Here is a 19,034-nt window from a genome sequence, read left to right on the forward strand (position 1 = left end):
TAAGGGGGCCCCAGGGCAAGGCCTATTCTATGGTAACTATGGGCACTCAAATATTGAATGCTTTTCTAATGCTGATTGGGCAGGCTCGAAAGTTGATAGGAGGTCAACTACTGGGTATTGTGTTTTTGTGGGAGGTAACTTGGTCTCATGGAAAAGTAAGAAGCAAAATGTGGTCTCCCGTTCTAGTGCTGAATCTAAATATTGAGCCATGGCACAAGCCGTTTGTGAAATCTTGTGGGTACGTCAACTGTTGGAAGAAGTTGGATTCACAAATTCGGTGCTTGCTAAGTTGTGGTGTGATAATCAAGCAACTATCCACATTGCCTCCAATCCAGTATTTCACGAGAGGACTAAACACATCGATATTGATTGTCATTTTGTTCGTGAAAAGGTCCAACAAAAGATAATATCAACAGGACATATCCGAACTGGAGAACAATTAGGAGATATTTTCACTAAAGCTCTAAATGGGATTCGAGTTGATTATATATGTAACAAGTTGGGTATGATTAACATTTATGATCCAACTCGAGGGGGAGTGTTATAAGTTATAGAAAGTAAATATATTAATATAAGAAGTAAATATTGATAGATGGGTCAGTCCCTTAATCTTAGGGATTGTATAATCATAGGCTTGATTTTCCTTCCTGTTTAGATACCGTGTCTCATGTATAAATAGGTTTTAATCTCTATTGTGAAATATAACAAATATTATCCTTCTACAAGAAGTAAATATATTAATATAGGAAGTAAATATTGATAGATGAATCGGTTGCTTAATCTTAGGATTGTATAATCATAGACTTGATTTTCCTTCCTGTTTAGATATTGTCTCTCAGGTATAAATAGGTTGTAATCTCCATTGTGAAATAGAACAACTATTATCATTCTACAAAAAAAAAAAAAAATAGTTTGCTGCAAATGGGTGTTCACTATAAAACACAAAGCAAATGGATCAATTGAAAGATTCAAAGCTAGACTAGTTGCCAAGGGATACACTCAAATCTATGGAGTGGACTACCATGAGACTTTTTTCCTGTTGCTAAAATGAACTCAATCAGAGTATTGTTATCTTGCACAGTCAACCTTGATTGGGACTTACAGTAATTTGATGTGAAAAATATATTATTGCATGGTAACTTGGAGGAGGAAGTGCATATGGAAATCCCCTTGAATTTGCTGATGAAAAAATATTAGAAAAGGTGTGCAGGCTAAAAAAGGCTTTGTATGGATTGAAGCAGTCACCCAGAGTTTGGTTTGATCGATTCAGCATATGATTTTTTTTGCTATCAACAGAGAAATATTGACCATACCCTATTTATCAAACATCACAATGGTAAAATTACTCTTCTCATAGTCTATGTTGATGATATAGTAATGACAGAAAATGACACAGAAGAGATGACTTGGCTGAAAAAGGTTTTGGCTCTGGAGTTCGAAATTAAAAATCTAGGAAAACTACAATATTTCCTGGGAATCGAGGTTGCCTGGTCAAAGAAGGGAATCTTTATTTCTCAGAGAAAATACATTCTAGATCTTTTAGAAGAAACTGGTATGTTAGGTTGCAAACCAGTGGAAACTCCCATTGAGAGCAATCACAAGCTACAAGGAGGGATTGACAAATTAGTGGATATTGACATATATCAGAGGTTGGTAGACAGACTAATTTATCTTTTGCATACTCAACTAGACATAACATATGTAGTCAGTTTAGTAAGTCAGTTTATGCATGATCTTCGTGAGTCTCACATGCAAGCTATTTTTCACATTTTGTGATACTTAAAGTCTGCTCCTGGAAAAGGTATACTATTCTTTAAACACGGTCATCTTCACACATGCATTTATAAATGCAAATTGGGCTGGATTCCTTGATGATAGAAGGTCGACTAGTGGTTACTGTACGCTTGTGGGAAGAAACCTTATCACTTGGAAAAGCAAAAAACAAATTGTGTTGAAGCGGAATATAGAGTGATGGCACAAGGTGTTTGTGAACTCCTATGGTTGCAGAGATTGTTGGAGGAATTAAAATTATTAGAGAGGGACAAACTTCTCTTGTACTGTAATAACAAAGCTGACAATTCGGTTCAACATGACCAAACGAAGCATATAAACATTGATCGACACTTTATTAAAGAGAAGTTAATAAATGGTATTTTAAGGTTAGATCATGTGACTTCCGATGAACAACTAGTTGATGTGTTTACCAAAGGGTTTAGCAACAAGACTTATTACACCTTGGTTTGTAAGTTGGGTATGTGTAATATCTATGCACCAATATGAGGGAGAGTGTTGATCAACATAAAAGGTTCCTAATTAGGAGGATTAAAATCTTTGGGATCCTAATTAGACTTGATTATAGGGTTTTTATTTTTATTATAAATATTTCTAATTTAGGTTGATTCTTTGTGTATAAATACTCAAACCTTATAAATTCAATTGGAATAAAATAAAAAATTTCTCTCAAAATTCTTTATTAAATTGTCTTATCTTATAAGACTAATGGTATTGAAATTGGCTTATCTTTCATCTTAATTTAGTGATAAAAATATAATTTTAGAGTATTCTTGTATTTTACTCTTGATCTTCACAAGTGATTTACATGACTATTTATACACAAAGAATTACAACTAAACAGGAAGCAAATAATGTAAGAATAATTACAAAAATAATTAAGGATTCTAATTTATGCCTAGAATTCGTAATCAAATCAAATCAAATCATATCACTAGAATCAACAAATAAGTCAATACTCCCCCTCAATTTAGTGCATAGATGTCGCATATACCAAACTTGCAAATCAGATTATGGTAGATTCTATTTTTGAGTCCTTTAGTAAATATATCCGCAAGTTGTCCAATAGAAGTCATATGAACTAAGCTCAAGATACCGTCTGTTAATTTTTTTTAATAAAGTGACATTCAATCTCAATATGCTTCGTTTGGTCATATGGAACTGGATTGTATGCTATACTGATGGCAGTTTTATTGTCACAATACAAAGTTATCTTGTCTTTCTCGATCAATCTCAGCTCCTCCAATAACTTCTGCAATCATAAAAGTTCATACACACCTTGGCCATTGCTCTGTATTTTGCTTCAACACTTGACCGAGTAACAACACCTTATTTGTTTTTGCTTTTCTAGGTAACAAGGTTCCCTCCCACAACTGTGAAGTAGCTAGAGGTAGATCTCCTGTCACCAAGAGATCCTGCCCAATCTGCATCTGTAAAATCTTCAACTCGGAGGTGACTATATTTGAAGTAAAGAAGCCCTTTTCCTGGCATAGACTTTAGGTATTTCAAGAAGCGAAGAATAGTCTGCATATGAGTTTCGCGAGGATTATGCATGAATTGGCTGACTAAGCTAATAGTATAAGTTATATCTAGTTGAGTGTGTGAGAGATAAATCAACCTCCCTATCAATCTCTGGTATCTTCCAATATCCACGGACTCATCAGTTCCTGCTTGTATCTTGTGGTTACTTTCAATGGAAGATTCTACTGGTTTACACCCCACCATACTAGTTTCATCCGAAAGATCGACAATATACTTTCTTTGGGAGATAAAGATTCATTTTTCTAATCTAGCCATTACAATGCCTAGAAAATATTAAACCTTTCCTAGATCTTTGATTTCAAATTCTTGAGCCAACAACCTTTTTAGTCGAGTTATTTCCTTTTTGTCATCACTTGTCATAACTATATTATCCACATACATAATAGAAAGAGTGATTTTACCCTTGTGATGTTTAATAAACAAAGTATAATCAGCATTGCTCTGTTGGTAATCAGAGGACATCATGGCTCTGCTAAACCTGACAAACCAAGCTCTGAGAGATTGTTTTAGTCCATACAAAGCCTTTTTTAACCTGCACACCTTTTCTTGTGTCTTCCCATCAGCGAACCGAGGAGGGATCTCCATGAACACTTCATCCTCTAAATCTCTATGAAGAAAAGCATTCTTCATATCAAACTGTTGTCCCCATCCAAATTGGTTGCACAAGATAATAGGACTCTAATTGAGTTCATTTTTGCAACTGGGGCAAATGTCTCTTGATAATCTACTCCATATGTTTGAGTGAATTCTTTAGCAACCAATTTGGCCTTAAACCATTCAATTGCACCATCAGCTTTGTATTTCACTGTGAATATCCACTTATAGCCAACAAGTTTCATTTCAGGTGGGAGAGTGACAAGCTCCTATGTCTCATTTTTTGCTAGTACTTTCATCTCTTCAATCATTGCTCCCTTCCATTTAGGATTTGTAGAACCTTCCTTCCAATTATGTGGAATAGATACAGAGAAAATAGACAAGGCAAAGGCTCATTTCAGGTGGGAGAGTGACAAGCTCCTATGTCTCATTTTTTACTAGTACTTTCATCTCTTCAATCATTGCTCCCTTCCATTTAGGATTTGTAGAACCTTCCTTCCAATTATGTGGAATAGATACAGAGAAAATAGACAAGGCAAAGGCTCTATAGGAGGGAGACAAGGATTCATAAAAAACAAAGTTAGAAATAGGGTCTTTGGTACAAGATCTAACACCTCTTCTTTGTGCAATAAATTTATCTAAAACATTAGAGCATTCAAAAGTTGTGGGTAACTCACCAGAAGAAAATTCTTGACTTTAAGTAGACTCTATAGTGGCTCCTTCTGTTTTATCTCCCTTTGAATACCTATTCAAATCTAGCTTGTCCAAACATCCAATTCTCTTCCCCTGATTGGACATCTCCCCCTATCTACTAGAACTCTCTCTCTCTGAAACATATCATTCAGAATCACAGAATTCGGGAACACCTCTTCTTGCTTATTATTCTTCTCCTAAAGAGTTAAGTGGGTGGTACTAAATTAGGGTTTAATTTCCCAGAAGGTAACACCCATACTGACAAAGTATTTCCTAGATGGAGAATGATAATACCCGTATCCCTTCTGTGTCGGAAAATACCCAACAAACACACATTTAAGAGTCTTGGAGTCCAATTTTTCCGCCGCCCTAGTATGGATAAAGCAAACACACCCAAATATTTTTGGTGGAATAATGTATGAATTCTTTTCTTGTAGAATCTTCAAAGGACTCATAAAGTCAAGAGTCTTAAAGGGCATTCTATTGATAAGATAAGCAGATACAAGGGCATTTCCCCAATATACTTTGGGTAGGTTCATATGATGAACATAAGAGATCGAGCTATCTCCAATAGATGTTTGTTTTTCTTTTCAGCAATACCATTTTGTGCACTAGAACAAGGACAACTTGTCTAGTATACTATCCCATTGGTCTCTAAATAAGCACTAAACCTACTAACCACATATTCTCTTCCATTGTCAATTCTCAAAATTTTCAGCTTAATATCAAATTGAGTACAAATCATCTTGTTAAATGATTGAAAACAAGAAAAGATATCACTTTAAGCTCTAATCAAATAGACCCAAGTCATTCGAGTGCAATAATCAATAAAAGTGACAAACTATTGATAGTTTGAGTAGACCCCCAAACATCAGAATGAATAGTTAGAAAAAGAATTTGGCTTTTATTCTGACTCAAAGGATAGGCGGTTCTAGTGTGCTTAGCATACTCACATGCATCACAAAATAAAAAACCAAATTGAATTCTAGCAAACAAACTAAGATAAAATTTTTCTAGGACAAAAAATGATGGATGCCTTGACCGCCTGTACTATTGTATTATTTCCTGATTGACATCCTTATTTTGTCCAAAATAGGCTTTAGATATCGGAGATCCTGGATCACCTTCCAACATGTATAAGCCATTATACAGTCTACCATTGCCAATCCCCTTCCTTGTGAAAAGATTATGAATAACACAATGATCAGGAAAGAATTCAATTTTACCGTTAAAAGCATTAGTGATAGCACTGACATGTAAAAGGTAGACAGAAAAACGAAGAATATGAAGGACAAATGGTAATTTAATGTTTGGTGTACAAATAATAGAATCTGTTTCGGATATGAGAGTAAAAGAGCTATCAGTAATTCTGATACTTTCTTTGATTAAAGAAGGAAAATAATTGAGAAAGCCTTTAGAAGAGCCTATAATGTGTCTATTCACACCAGAATCAATAATCCAGGGAATAGTATTAAGAAAGGAAGCATTACCTGACTTTACAAAGTTAGATGTGGCATCAGAGGAGGAAGAGGTGTCAATATGAGACAGGAGGCACTGGAGATTCTGAATTTCATTAGGGAAAAGGAACTCAGCAGTTGTTGTCTCATTAAAGGACTCCTCCACAGTTTCTGCTAAATTAGCTTGAGCTTTAGAAGTACCACATTTCCCCCCACGGCCTCTAATGGGACGACCATGTAACTTCCAGCAAGTCTCCTTATATGTCTCGGTTTTCCACAATAGTTACAATGGAGGTGATCTTTGTCATAATTAGGAGGTTACGATGTGCTCAAACTAATAGCCAACCTAACCTTTTCAACTGGTGCAACATAGAGCATAGCATGTTAGCGACTTTTTTCTTGTTGAACATGGGCGTGGGCCTCTTCTAGAGAAAGAAAATGGTTTTTCCCCAACACTTAGACCCGAATTGGATCATATTCATTATTCAACCCTGCAAGAAAATCATAGACTCACTCCTTTTCAATCATTTCTGAAATTTAACTACATCTCCAGTACAGTCTGCCTTGAAGTCCTGATAGTAATTAAGCTTCTGCCATAAGCCACATAGTTCAGAATAAAATTGGGAAATAGTCGTTTCTTCTTCCTTAGAACCATGGATCTTATTCTAAATATTATAAAGTTAGGCATCATTCTTGTAGAAATATAATATTTGATGTTGTATTTCATAATAAAGATTACAACCTATTTATATATAAAAGACGGTATCTAAACAGGAAAGAAAATCAAGTCTATAATTATACAATCCCTAAGATTAAGCAACTAACCCATTTATCAATATTTACTTCCTATATTAATATATTTACTTCCTATAATCTATAACACTCCCCCTCAAGTTCGAGCATAAATGTTAATCATGTCCAACTTATTACATATATAATCAACTCGTCCCATACAACTTAACAAACACCGAATTTGTGAACCCAACTTCTTCCAATAATTGACGTACCCACAAAACTTCACAAACGGTTTTTGCCATGACTCAACATTCAGGTTCAGCACTAGAACGAGAGACCATATTTTCTCAGCTTGGTAAAACGTCTTACACACATCATAAATACGAGAAATATTCCATTTGCCAGAATATAGAAATTCCAAATGCTCCATTAATTCTTTAACAAATTCAAAATGATTAATAAGACTAATCACCTTACTGTGAATAGAATTTCGAATCAGTGAACAGTACTTCGATGAACAGTACTCGTGACTCGTGAATAGTACCCGATGAACAGTGCCCGATGAACAGTACTCGTGAACAGTGCCGATGAACAGTACTCGTGAACAATACCCGATGAACAGAGCCCTAAGTCTCCAAATGTTACCCTTTATGGATAATCCAAATGAATAGAGCCTTAAGTCTCCAAATGTAATTAATCCAAGCGAACAGAGCCCTAAGTCTCCAAATGTTACCCTTTATGAGTAACCAAATGAATAGAGCCCTAAGTCTCCAAATGTTACCTTTTATGAGTAACCCAAATGAATAGAGCCCTAGGTCTCCAAATGTTACCCTTAATGAGTAACCAAATGAACAGAGTCCTAGGTCTCCAAATGTTACCCTTTTATGGGTAACCCAAATGAACAGAGACCTAGTTCTCCAAATGTTACCTTTTATGGGTAACCCAAATAAACAGAGCCCTAAGTCTCCAAAAGTTAGTAACCTAAATGAATAGTATAAAAAAAAAGCCTCCACCCAACACCCAAACGAACTGCAAATTTGACAAGGGAGCTGCAAGGCGACTTTAGCATCCTCTTTAGGTGAATGGTGAGAGACAAATATTATCCTGGCTCTGATACCATGTAGAAATATAATATTTGATGTTGTATTTCATAATAAAGATTACAACCTATTTATATATAAAAGACGGTATCTAAACAGGAAAGAAAATCAAGTCTATAATTATACAATCCCTAAGATTAAGCAACTAACCCATTTATCAATATTTACTTCCTATATTAATATATTTACTTCCTATAATCTATAACAATTCTCAATATTAGAATAAGTTAAGGACAAAACTTTTCATATCTTTGCAGCAGTATCAATTAACAAATATGATTTAGAGATATGAGGTTGCATAGAGTTAAGTAACCATGTCATAATAAGACAATTATCTGAGTCCCATTGAAGAAAATATGGATCACTCTTATCCGGTTGCTTCTTATTACTAGTGACATAGCCCTACAGTCCTCTTAACCTTGATAAACAATAAACAAGATCTAAAATCCATAATTAAATCAAATCATATCACTAGAATCAGCAAATAAGTCAACAAAAACATAATAGAATACTCAAAGGGTTGATAAACAGTTCTTAAAATCTTTAAAATCAATTCTCAATTTGTCAATAATTAAAGTCTACCAACATACTTAAAAGACATAGATATTAATAGTAGAAGTGTTAATCCTAGTACTAATAGGATTTGGAATTCTAAACATAAGAAAAGTACTAAACAAACACTAGTTGTGTTGGAGGTGTACCTAATTTGAAATACTTTTCGGACTAGCTGTGAGTAATAAAAGCTACGGATAAGAACTAACTTACTCATATAACAACTTGTGTAGGTGAGGCTGTTTATGTGGATGACATTCCATCCCCTGGAAATTGTCTGTATGGATCATTCATTTATAGCACAAAGCCTTTTGCTAGGGTAAAGGGTATAAAATTTAGTTCTAAATCACTCCCAGATGGAGTGACTGCAGTAATTTCTTTCAAGGACATTCCAAAAGGTGGGCAGAATGTTGGTTTAGAGTTTTCTTTTGGTCCTGAACCATTGTTTGCTGAGGAGCTTACTCAGTATGCCGGAGAACCAGTTGCATTCGTGGTAACATCCTCATCCATTACTCGTGTTTTTACAAACATCCACCATATTTCTTTTGGTTGTAATGATTTCCTTGGCCATTATGTAAATTCTCATTTGATTGGATATGGTGTCCGTTTTTCCTAATCTAGTATCAAATGATTTTCTGAAATAGCTTGCAGATACACAAAAACATGCAGATATAGCAGCGAAGCTTGCAGTGGTCGATTATGACTTGGAAAATCTAGAACCTCCCATTTTAACTGTAGAAGAGGCTGTGAAGAGGTCTAGCCTTTTTGAGATACCTCCAGTGCTCTATCCCAAACAGGTTGGTGATTTCTCAAAGGGAATGGCTGAAGCTGATCACAGGGTTCACTCTGCGGAGGTATTTTTTCACCCCTAGAAGGCCTAAAAAGATTCCTCTCATTTTGGAGGCACAACTAAAATTGCTTAATTAATTACTTTCTAGTATTATCTTTCAGCACTGGGAATTATACTTATTGCACTTCCTACTGATCTATGCCATTCAGATAAAACTTGGGTCACAATATTATTTCTATATGGAGAATCAGACTGCTCTTGCTGTTCCTGATGAAGACAATTGCATGGTGGTTTACAGTTCAATTCAATGCCCTGAGCATGCACAGGTTGCGATTGCAAAATGTCTTGGTGTCCCTGAACACAATGTGCGTGTGCTTACAAGAAGGGTTGGAGGAGGTTTTGGTGGAAAGGTCATGAAATCTATGTTGGTAAGTATCTTTTTGTACACTTCTCCATATTTCAACATGATAATTACTTCATTATAAAAGAAGCATACAATCTCTTCATGTAATTTCACAATGATGGAATTGTGTATAAATCGTCTTTGTAAAGAGCCATATGGATCTATCAGTGGAATTGAGCTTACTAGTTTTGTTACTAGTCTTGCCACAGTTTTCAGTCTGAAATTGAAATTTTCTAAATGCTCGAGTTAAAACTGAGAGTTCACTTCCTACACAAGCTTTGAACAAGACAGATGGTGATATAAAGTGGCCTACCCCTTAAATTCTTTTCCATCCAAAATGTTTTTCTTTTAATGCTGATAATAAACAGTATATTGTATTTGCTTTGACACTGAAAGCAAATACTCACTGCTGGTTTAATAGATGCATTCAGATATGTGTTGGGAGGATTGACTGAGCTTCTCTCTACTGTTGTTGATAGAATATTGTTTAATTGTCTCCCTGTATCCTTTACCCAGTGGAATGACAGACAAGGATCCATATTGTTAACCACAACTAGATTGGAATACTAATTAGTTGAGTTGAGTACAATATTCATTTATAGAGAACTTACCAATTTAAAATTTTGAATCTTGTTTAAGGCCTGCAATAGGTCTGGAGAAATCTTTTTGTTGGAGTAAATTTTCTTCCTTTTTGCATCTGTCATCTAATTAACTTACTGTTTTGCATGGTCCTGGTTCAAACTTTTAGTGGCAATCAATGTTGGACTCCTTGATTTGATTAACACATCTCGTATCCTCTATTCTTCCTAGAAGAAAGGTGAAAAATGAAAACCACATGTGAACCGAATTATTATGCTATGTTGGAGCAACATTTCTTCCCTCTATTTCGCATGATTCATTTAGCAAGGAAAAATTTCAAATGAATTCTAATAAAATCATATATGATTTCGTTTCCTTTAAAAATAAAATTGTCAGTTAAAAATTAAATGAATTCATCAATACAAACAAGAAATTTGATAAAAAAGAAATGAATTGAATTTTTGTGAAATTTTTTATTCTGAAGAATTTTGGAGTATTCTTGTATTTCACTCTTAATCTTTACAAGTAATTTACATGATTATTTATATACAAAGAATTATAACTAAAGAGGAAGCAAATAATAAAAATAATTACAGGGATAATTAAAGATCCTAATTTATGCCTAGAATCCGTAATCAAATCATATCACTAGAAATCAGCAGATAAGTCAACACTCCTCCTTAAGTTGGTGCATAGATATCGAACATGCCAAACTTGCAAATCATATCACAGAGTAACAACACTTTGTTGAGCAACAACACTTTGTTTTTTGCTCCTTTATAGGTGATAAGGTTCCCTCCCACAACTATGTAGTAGCCAGAGGTGGATCTCTTGTCATTAAGAGATCCTACCCAATTTGCATCTATAAAAGTTTCAATTCGGAGGTGACCATGTTTGGAGTAAAGAAGCCCTTTCTCTAGTGTAGACTTTAAGTATCTTAAAATGTGAAGGACGGCCTGTATATGAGTCTTACGAGGGTCATGTATGAATTTGACTGACTAGGCTAACAACATAGGCTATATCTGGTTGAGTTTGTGAGAGATAAATCAACCTCCTTACCAATCTCTGGTATCTTCCAATATCTACAGACGCACCAGTTCTTGCTTACATCTTGTAATTACTTTTAATGGGAGATTTTTTGTTGGTATACACCCTGTTAAATTTGTGGTAGACCTAACTCACCCCAAAAGCTAGTTCAAGGGGGAGGAGTGCCTATGGCCCATATAAGAGGCGCATTACCCCTTTCCACAACTGATGTGAGATTCAACACACCTCAACATACCAGTTTTTCTAAAATATCCAGAATATACTTTTTTGGAGAGATAAAGATCTCTTTTTCTGATATGGCCACCTATTGATTAATATAGAAGGTTTCTAATTAGGAAGATTCAAATGTTTGAGATTATAATTAGGCTTGATTTAAGAGATTTTATTCTTATTATAAAGATTTCTAATTTAGATTGATTTTTTGTGTATAAATACTCAAACCTTGTAAAGATCAATTCTATTGGAATAGAATAAAAAATTCCTCCCAAAATTCTTCATGGTATCAGAGATTTTTTCCTGATTTTATGGTTTAGATTCAATATTTCTCTTAGGGTTTCTAAAACCCTTGAAGATTTTTGGGAAAATTTAGAGAATTCTTGTATTTCACTCTTAATCTTTACAATTGGTTTATATGACTATTTATACACAAAGAATTATATATAAACAGGAAGCAAATAATCAAATAATAATTACAGAGATAATTAAGGATCCTAATCAAATCAAATCATATCCTTAGAATTAGTTAGGATCAACAAATAAGTCAACACTCCCCCTTAAGTTGGTGCAAAGATGTCGCACATGCCCAACTTGCAAATCAAATTATGGTAGATCTTGTTGTTGAGCCCTTTAGTAAACACATCTGCAAGTTACCTAGTAGAAGTTACATGAACTAGGCTCAAGACACCGTCTGTTAATTTTTCTTTAATGAAGTGCCGATCAATTTCAATGTGTTTCGTCTGGTCATGTTGGATTGGATTTTGTACTATACTTATAGCAGGTTTATTGTCACAATACAAAGTTATCTTGCCTCTCTTGAGCAACCTCAACTCCTCCAATAACTTCTGTAACCATAAGAGTTCACACACACCTTGGGCCATTGCTCTGTATTCTGCTTCAGCACTTGACGGAGCAACAACACTTTGTTTTTTGCTCCTCCAGGTGACAAGGTTCCCTCCCACAACTGTGCAGTAGCCAGAGGTGGATCTCCTGTCATCGAGAGATTCTGCCCAATCTGCATTTGTAAAAGCTTCAACTCGGAGATGACCATGTTTGGAATAAAGATGCCCTTTCCCTAGCGCAGACTTTAGGTATCTTAAGATGCGAAGTACAGCCTACATATGAGTCTTGCGAGGGTCATGCATGAATTGGCTGACTAAGCTAACAGCATAGGCTATATCCGGTCGAGTGTGTGAGAGATAAATCAACCTTCCTACCAATCTTTGGTATCTTCCAATATCCACGGACTCACCAGTTCCTGCTTCCAGCTTGTGATTACTTTCAATGGGAGATTCTACTGGTTTACACCCCATCATACCAGTTTCTTCCAAAAGATCCAGAATGTACTTTCTTTGGGAAATAAAAATTCCTTTTTCTGATCTAGCCACCTCGATACCTAGGAAATATTGCAATTTTTCTACATCTTTGATTTCAAATTCCTGAGCTAACACCTCTTTAGTTCAGCCATTTCCTCTTTGTCATTGCCTGTCACCACCATATCATCACCATAAACAATAAGAAGGGTGATCTTACCCTTGTGATGTTTGATAAATAAAGTGTGATCAGCATTGCTTTGTTGGTAACCAAAGGACATCATGGCTCTGCTAAACCTGTTAAACCAAGCTCTGGGAGATTGTTTGAGCCCATACAAAGCCTTTTTTAACATGCATACCTTTCCTTGTGTCTTCTCATCAGCGAACCCAGGAGAAATTTTCATGAACACTTCTTCCTCTAAATCTCCATGGAGAAAAGCATTCTTCACATCAAACTGTTGTAAGCCCCAGTCCAAGTTGGCAGCGCAGGATAACAGAACTCTGATTGAGTTCATTTTTGCAACTGGGGCAAATGTCTCTTGGTAATCCACTCCATAGGTTTGGGTGAATCCTTTAGCAACCAATCTGGCCTTAAACCGTTCAATTGTGCCATCAGCTTTGTGTTTCACTGTGAACACCCATTTACAGCTAACGAGTTTCTTCCCAGGTGGGAGAGTGACAAGCTCCCAAGTCTCATTTTTAGCCAATGATTTCATCTCTTCAATTATTGCTTTCTTCCATTTAGGATCTGCAAGAACTTTCTTCCAATTCTGTGGAATAGACACAGAGGAAATAGACAAGGCAAAGGCTCTATGGGAAGGAGATAAGGATTCATAAGAAACAAAGTTAGAAATAGGGTGTTTAGTACAAGATCTGACCCCTTTTTTTTGTGCAATAGGTTTATCTAAGTCATTGAAGCATTCAAGAATTGTGGGTAACTCACCAGAAGAAAGAGTTGTGGGTAACTCACCAGGAGAAGATTCTTGACTCTGAGTAGACTGCATAATGGCTTCTTCTGCGTTGTCTCTCCTCGAATACCTTCTCAAATCTAACTTGTCCAAATGACCAATTCTCTCTCCGTGATTGGACATCTCCCCCTGTCTACTAAAACTCAAACTTTCTAGTTGAACCATATCATTCAGAATCACAGAATTCGAGATCACCTCTTCTTGCTCATTATTCTCCCCCTAAAGAGGTGAGTGGGTGGTACTGAAGTAGGGTTCAGTTTCTCGGAAGGTAACATCCATACTGACTAGGTATTTTCTAAAGGGAGGATGATAACACTTGTATCCCTTCTGTGTTGGAGAATACCCAACAAACACACATTTAAGGGCCTTAGGGTCCAATTTCCCTGTCGTCTTAGTATGGACAAAGCAAACACACCCAAATATTTTTGGTGGAACAACGTATGAATTCTTTCCTTGTAGAACCGCCAAAAGACTCATAAAGTCAAGGGTCTTGAGAGGCATTCTATTGATAAGATAAGCAGATGCAAGGATTGCATCTCCCCAATATGCTTTGGGTAGATTCATGGTGAATATAAGAGATCGAGCTATCTCCAATAGATGCCTATTTTTCCTCTCAGCAACGCTATTTTGAGCATTAGTATAAGGACAACTAGTCTGGTGTACTATCCCATTACTCTCCAAATAACCAGGACTGTCGCTACCCGGTCCTGGTACTGGCGGTGAGAGGAGGAAAGACTCCTAGATGGGTTAGCACAAAAAAAAAGGTAGATCTAGGGTTTTGAAACCCTAAAGAGGAAAAAATTGAATTTGAATCCTAAAATCAGGAAAAAGCTCTTATACCATGAAGATTTTTGGGAAAATTTGGAGAATTCTTGGATTTCACTCTTAATCTTTACAATTGGTTTATATGACTATTTATACACAAAGAATTATATCTAAACAGGAAGCAAATAATCAAATAATAATTACAGAGATAATTAAGGATCCTAATCAAATCAAATCATATCCCTAGAATCAGTTAGGATCAGCAAATAAGTCAACAACTCTAAATCTACCTTTTTGGTACTATACTATCCAAGAATCTTTTTCATCTCACTGCCGCCACCAGCAGGGTCATCGGACCATCGCCGGCTAGTCATCCAGCTCCGACGCTTAAAAGCCACGCGCGTGAGGCTCACGCGCTCTCGCAAGATTCTACATCTTTTCTATGCGCCAGTGCGTGTGATATTTTCCAGTGGTCTTTTTCGACGACGATCCTTTCCTGTAGACTTGCCTTCAAGTTGCGCCTCTGACCTGTGTGAACCCGTGACTTGGATCACCTTTTTCCGACGTAGGAGACGTTTTCTGGTGGTTTTTCCGACAGTGATCCTTTCCAGCAGACTCGCCTTTAAGTTATGCTTCTAATCTACTGGACCTGTGCCTTTTTTGCCGGTGAACGTAATTCTTTCTTCAATAACAATAATTTTTCACTATTTTTTACAGAAAAATGGTGGTTTTTCTCGAAATGGCAATGACTTATATGAGTAATATAAGAGCTTCTGATAATGCTTTTGTTTCGTCTCTTGATCTGCTCTATGGATTATTGATTATAGTGCAAATAGACAAATGATGGGCTCCTCTGAAGACTTCCTTAATTATCTTCCATGTCTACAAAAAGACAATGTCAGAATTGCAGATGGTTCTTCCATTCTTTTATCTGGAACCGGTTTTATTGTTTGTACTCTAAATATCAAGCTATCCTCTGTTCTTCATGTTCCTTGTTTTTCTGTTAATCTTTTATCTGTTAGTGCTCTCAACAAAGTACTTAACTATAAAATTAAATTTTTTTTCTGACCATAGTGTTATTTAGGACCTTCAAACTGGGAAGAGACTTGGCAATGGTAGATTGTATGATGGCTTATATATGTTAGAAGGGAATCTGAGTTTGAATTCACCTTGGGCTCTTTTTGAAAGAAATCAGGATGTCAACCAGGAAATCATACAGTGGCATCGACGGTTAGGACACCCATCCTTCATTGTTTTAGAGAAACTTTATATTGATTTATTTTTCAAGGCTCAATGTGGTTCTTTAGTTTGTGATGCTTGTGAATATGGTAAGCATACAAGAACCTTTATCCCTCCAATAACAATAGGAGTACAATTCCTTTTGTGGCTATCTATTCTAATGTTTAGGGACCTACTCAAATGGTCTCACTATCCGGTAATCGTTGGTTTGTTACTTTTATTGATTGTTACACTCGTATGACTTGAGTTTATTTGATAAAGGCAAAGAGTGATGTGCCTTTTTGCTTTCAATCTTTTCACAAGATGATTTGTACTCAATTTGATACTAAGATAAAAAGTTTTGAGAACAGATAATGGTACAGAGTACATGGATGCCTGTTTTTCTACCCAAAATAGTGTTGCTGAAAGAAAAATTAGACACCTGTTGGAAGTAGCCTGATCTCTCCTTTTCACCATGAACCTTCCAAAAACCTATTGAGGAGATGCAGTCTTAGCCACAGCTTATCCCATAAATAGAATGTCTCTCAAAGTTCTTGCCTTTAAAAGCCCTTTAGAGCTGCTACAAGGGAAAAATGCTTATATTGTTTCATCAAAGGTGTTTGGATGCACGTGTTTTATTTATATTAGGACAGGTGGGAAGCTCGATCCGAGGGCTATTAAATGTGTGTTTGTTAGATACTCTCCCACAAAGAAGGGTTACAAGTGTTATCATTTTTCATCTAGAAAATACTTTGTTAGTATGGATGTTACATTTAGAGAGACTGAACCTTACTTCAATACTACCCCATCACCTCTTCAGGGGGAGGACAATGAGAGAGAAGAGATGATTCCTAGTCCAATAACTTTAGAACGTTTTACTCTAGAGGAGACTACTATACAGGAGAGACTATTGGTGATGAGGAGACTATTATACAGGGAGAGACTATTGGTGAATAAATTGGGCGTTTGGATAAACTAGATTTAAGGAGATACTCAAGAAGAGACAAAATAGAAGCAGAAAAAGTCATTGTGCAGCTTACTCAATGTCATGAATCTTCCTCTTCTCCATCTGGTGAGTAATCCCTAAACCTTGAGCCCTTTGATGATATAAATAAACCAATTGCTCAAAGAAAAGGAGTTAGATTTTGCATAAAGCACTCCATTTCTAACTTTCTCTCTTATGATTCTTTGTCTCCATCTTATAGAGCCTTTGCCTTGTCTATTTCCTCTGCGTCTATTTCACAATATTGGAAGGAAGCTCTTGCAGATTCTAAATGGAAGGGAGCAATGATTGAAGAGATGAAAGTACTAGCAAAAAATGAGACTTGAGAACTTGTCACTCTCCCACCTGGGATGAAATTTGTTGGCTGCAAATGGGTATTCACTATGAAATACAAAGAAAATGGATCAATTGAAAGACTCAAGGCTAGATTAGTGGCTAAGGGATACACTCAAACCTATGAGTGGATTAACCAAAAGACATTTGCCCCTATTATCAAAATGAACTGAATCAGAGTATTGCTATCTTGTGCTGTCAACCTTGACTGGGATCTCCAATAATTTGATATGAAAAACGCATTCCTCTATGGAGACTTGGAGGAGGAAGTGTATATGGAAATCCCTCTTGGATTTGCTGATGAAGAAACACAAGAAAAGGTGTGCAGGCTAAAGAAGGCTTTGTATGGGCTGAAGCAGTCACTTAGAGCTTGGTTTGATCGATTTAGTACAGCGATGATTTCATTTGGCTATCAACAGAGCAATGTTGACCTTACCCTATTTATCAGACGTCATAAGGGTAAAATTACTCTTTTTATAATCTATGTTGATGGCACAGTAATGACAGGGGATGACACTGAAGAGATAACTCGGCTGAAAAAGCTTTTGGCTTAGGATTTTCAAATTAAAGATGTAGGAAAACTACAATATTTTTTGGGAATCAAGGTTGGCAAATCAAAGAAGGGAATCTTTATTTTTCAGGGAAAATACATTCTAAATCTTTTAGAAGAAACTGATATGTTAGGTTGCAAACCAGCAGAAATTCCCATTCAGAGCAATCACAAGCTACAAGCAAGGATTGGTGAATCAGTAGATATGGGGAGATATCACAGGTTGGTAGGCAAACTGATTTATCTTTCGCATATTTGACCAGACATAGTATATGCAGTCAGCTTAGCCAGTCAGTTTATGCATAATCCTCGTAAGTCTCACATGCAAGCTGTTGTTCGCATTTTGCAATAATTGAAGTCTGCTCCTGGAAAATATCTCCTATTCTTTAAATACGGTCATCTTCATATACATTCATTCACAGATTCAGATTGGATTGGATCCCTTGATGATAGAAGGTCGACTAGTGGTTACTATACACTTATGAGAGGAAACCTTATCACTTGGAGAAGCATAAAGCGAAGTATTATTGCTCGATCAAGTCCTAAGGCGAGAGATGGCACAAGGTGTTTGTGAACTCCTATGGTTGCAAAGATTGCTGGAGGAATTGAAACTATTGGAGAAGAACAAACTCCTCTTGTGCTGTGACAACAAAGCTGCTATCAGTATAGGTCACAATCCGGTTCAATATGACCGAAGGAAGCACATAGAGATTGATCAACACTTCATTAAAGAGAAGTTAATAAATGGTGTCTTGAGGTTAGATCATGTGACTTCTAATGAACAGCTAGCTGATATGTTTACCAAGTGATCAGCAACAAGACCTATTATACCTTGGTTTGCAAGTTGGGCATGTGTGATATCTATGCACCAACTTAAGGGGGAGTGTTTGACCAATATAGAAGGTTTCTAATTAGGAAGATTCAAAACTTTGGAATCCTAATTAGGCTTGATTTAAGAATTTTATTCTTATTGTAAATTTTACTAATTTATGTTGATTCTTTGTGTATAAATACTCAAACCTTGTAAAGATCAATTTAATTGGAATAGAATAAAAAATTCCTCCTAAAATTCTTCACCACCTCAATACCTAGGAAATATTAAAGCTTTTCTAGATTTTTTATTTCAAATTCTTGAGCCAACAACCTTTATAGTTGAGCCATTTCCTCTTTTTCATCACCTGTCACTATTATATCATCAACATATACAATAAGAAGGGTGATCTTACTCTCATGATGTTTAATAAACAGTGTGATCAGTATTGCACTGTTAGTAACCAAATGATATCGTAGCTCTGCTAAACCTGTCAAATCAAGCTCTGGGAGATTATTTTACCCTATATAAAGCCTTTTTTAATTGGCACACCATTTCTTGTGTCTTCTCATCA

The 19,034-nt window shown here is 36.0% G+C and overlaps 1 protein-coding gene across 4 annotated transcripts in view; it reads left to right on the forward strand.

The window, feature by feature from the left end:
- LOC110612851 (indole-3-acetaldehyde oxidase) overlaps nucleotides 1–19,034 on the forward strand; it is a 62,113-nt gene that overhangs the window by 35,334 nt on the left and 7,745 nt on the right. For 3 of the 4 annotated variants that reach the window (XM_021753675.2, XM_043955906.1, XM_043955907.1), the window contains 3 exons: nucleotides 8,698–8,957; nucleotides 9,109–9,318; nucleotides 9,464–9,682. In XM_021753675.2, the coding sequence (XP_021609367.1) occupies nucleotides 8,698–8,957; nucleotides 9,109–9,318; nucleotides 9,464–9,682 (689 nt within the window). The remainder of the gene's footprint in view (nucleotides 1–8,697; nucleotides 8,958–9,108; nucleotides 9,319–9,463; nucleotides 9,683–19,034) is intronic. The other variant, XM_021753676.2, reaches the window with a different exon arrangement.

Source organism: Manihot esculenta, chromosome 4, assembly GCF_001659605.2.
Source record: "Manihot esculenta cultivar AM560-2 chromosome 4, M.esculenta_v8, whole genome shotgun sequence".
Taxonomy (NCBI): Eukaryota; Viridiplantae; Streptophyta; class Magnoliopsida; order Malpighiales; family Euphorbiaceae; genus Manihot; species Manihot esculenta.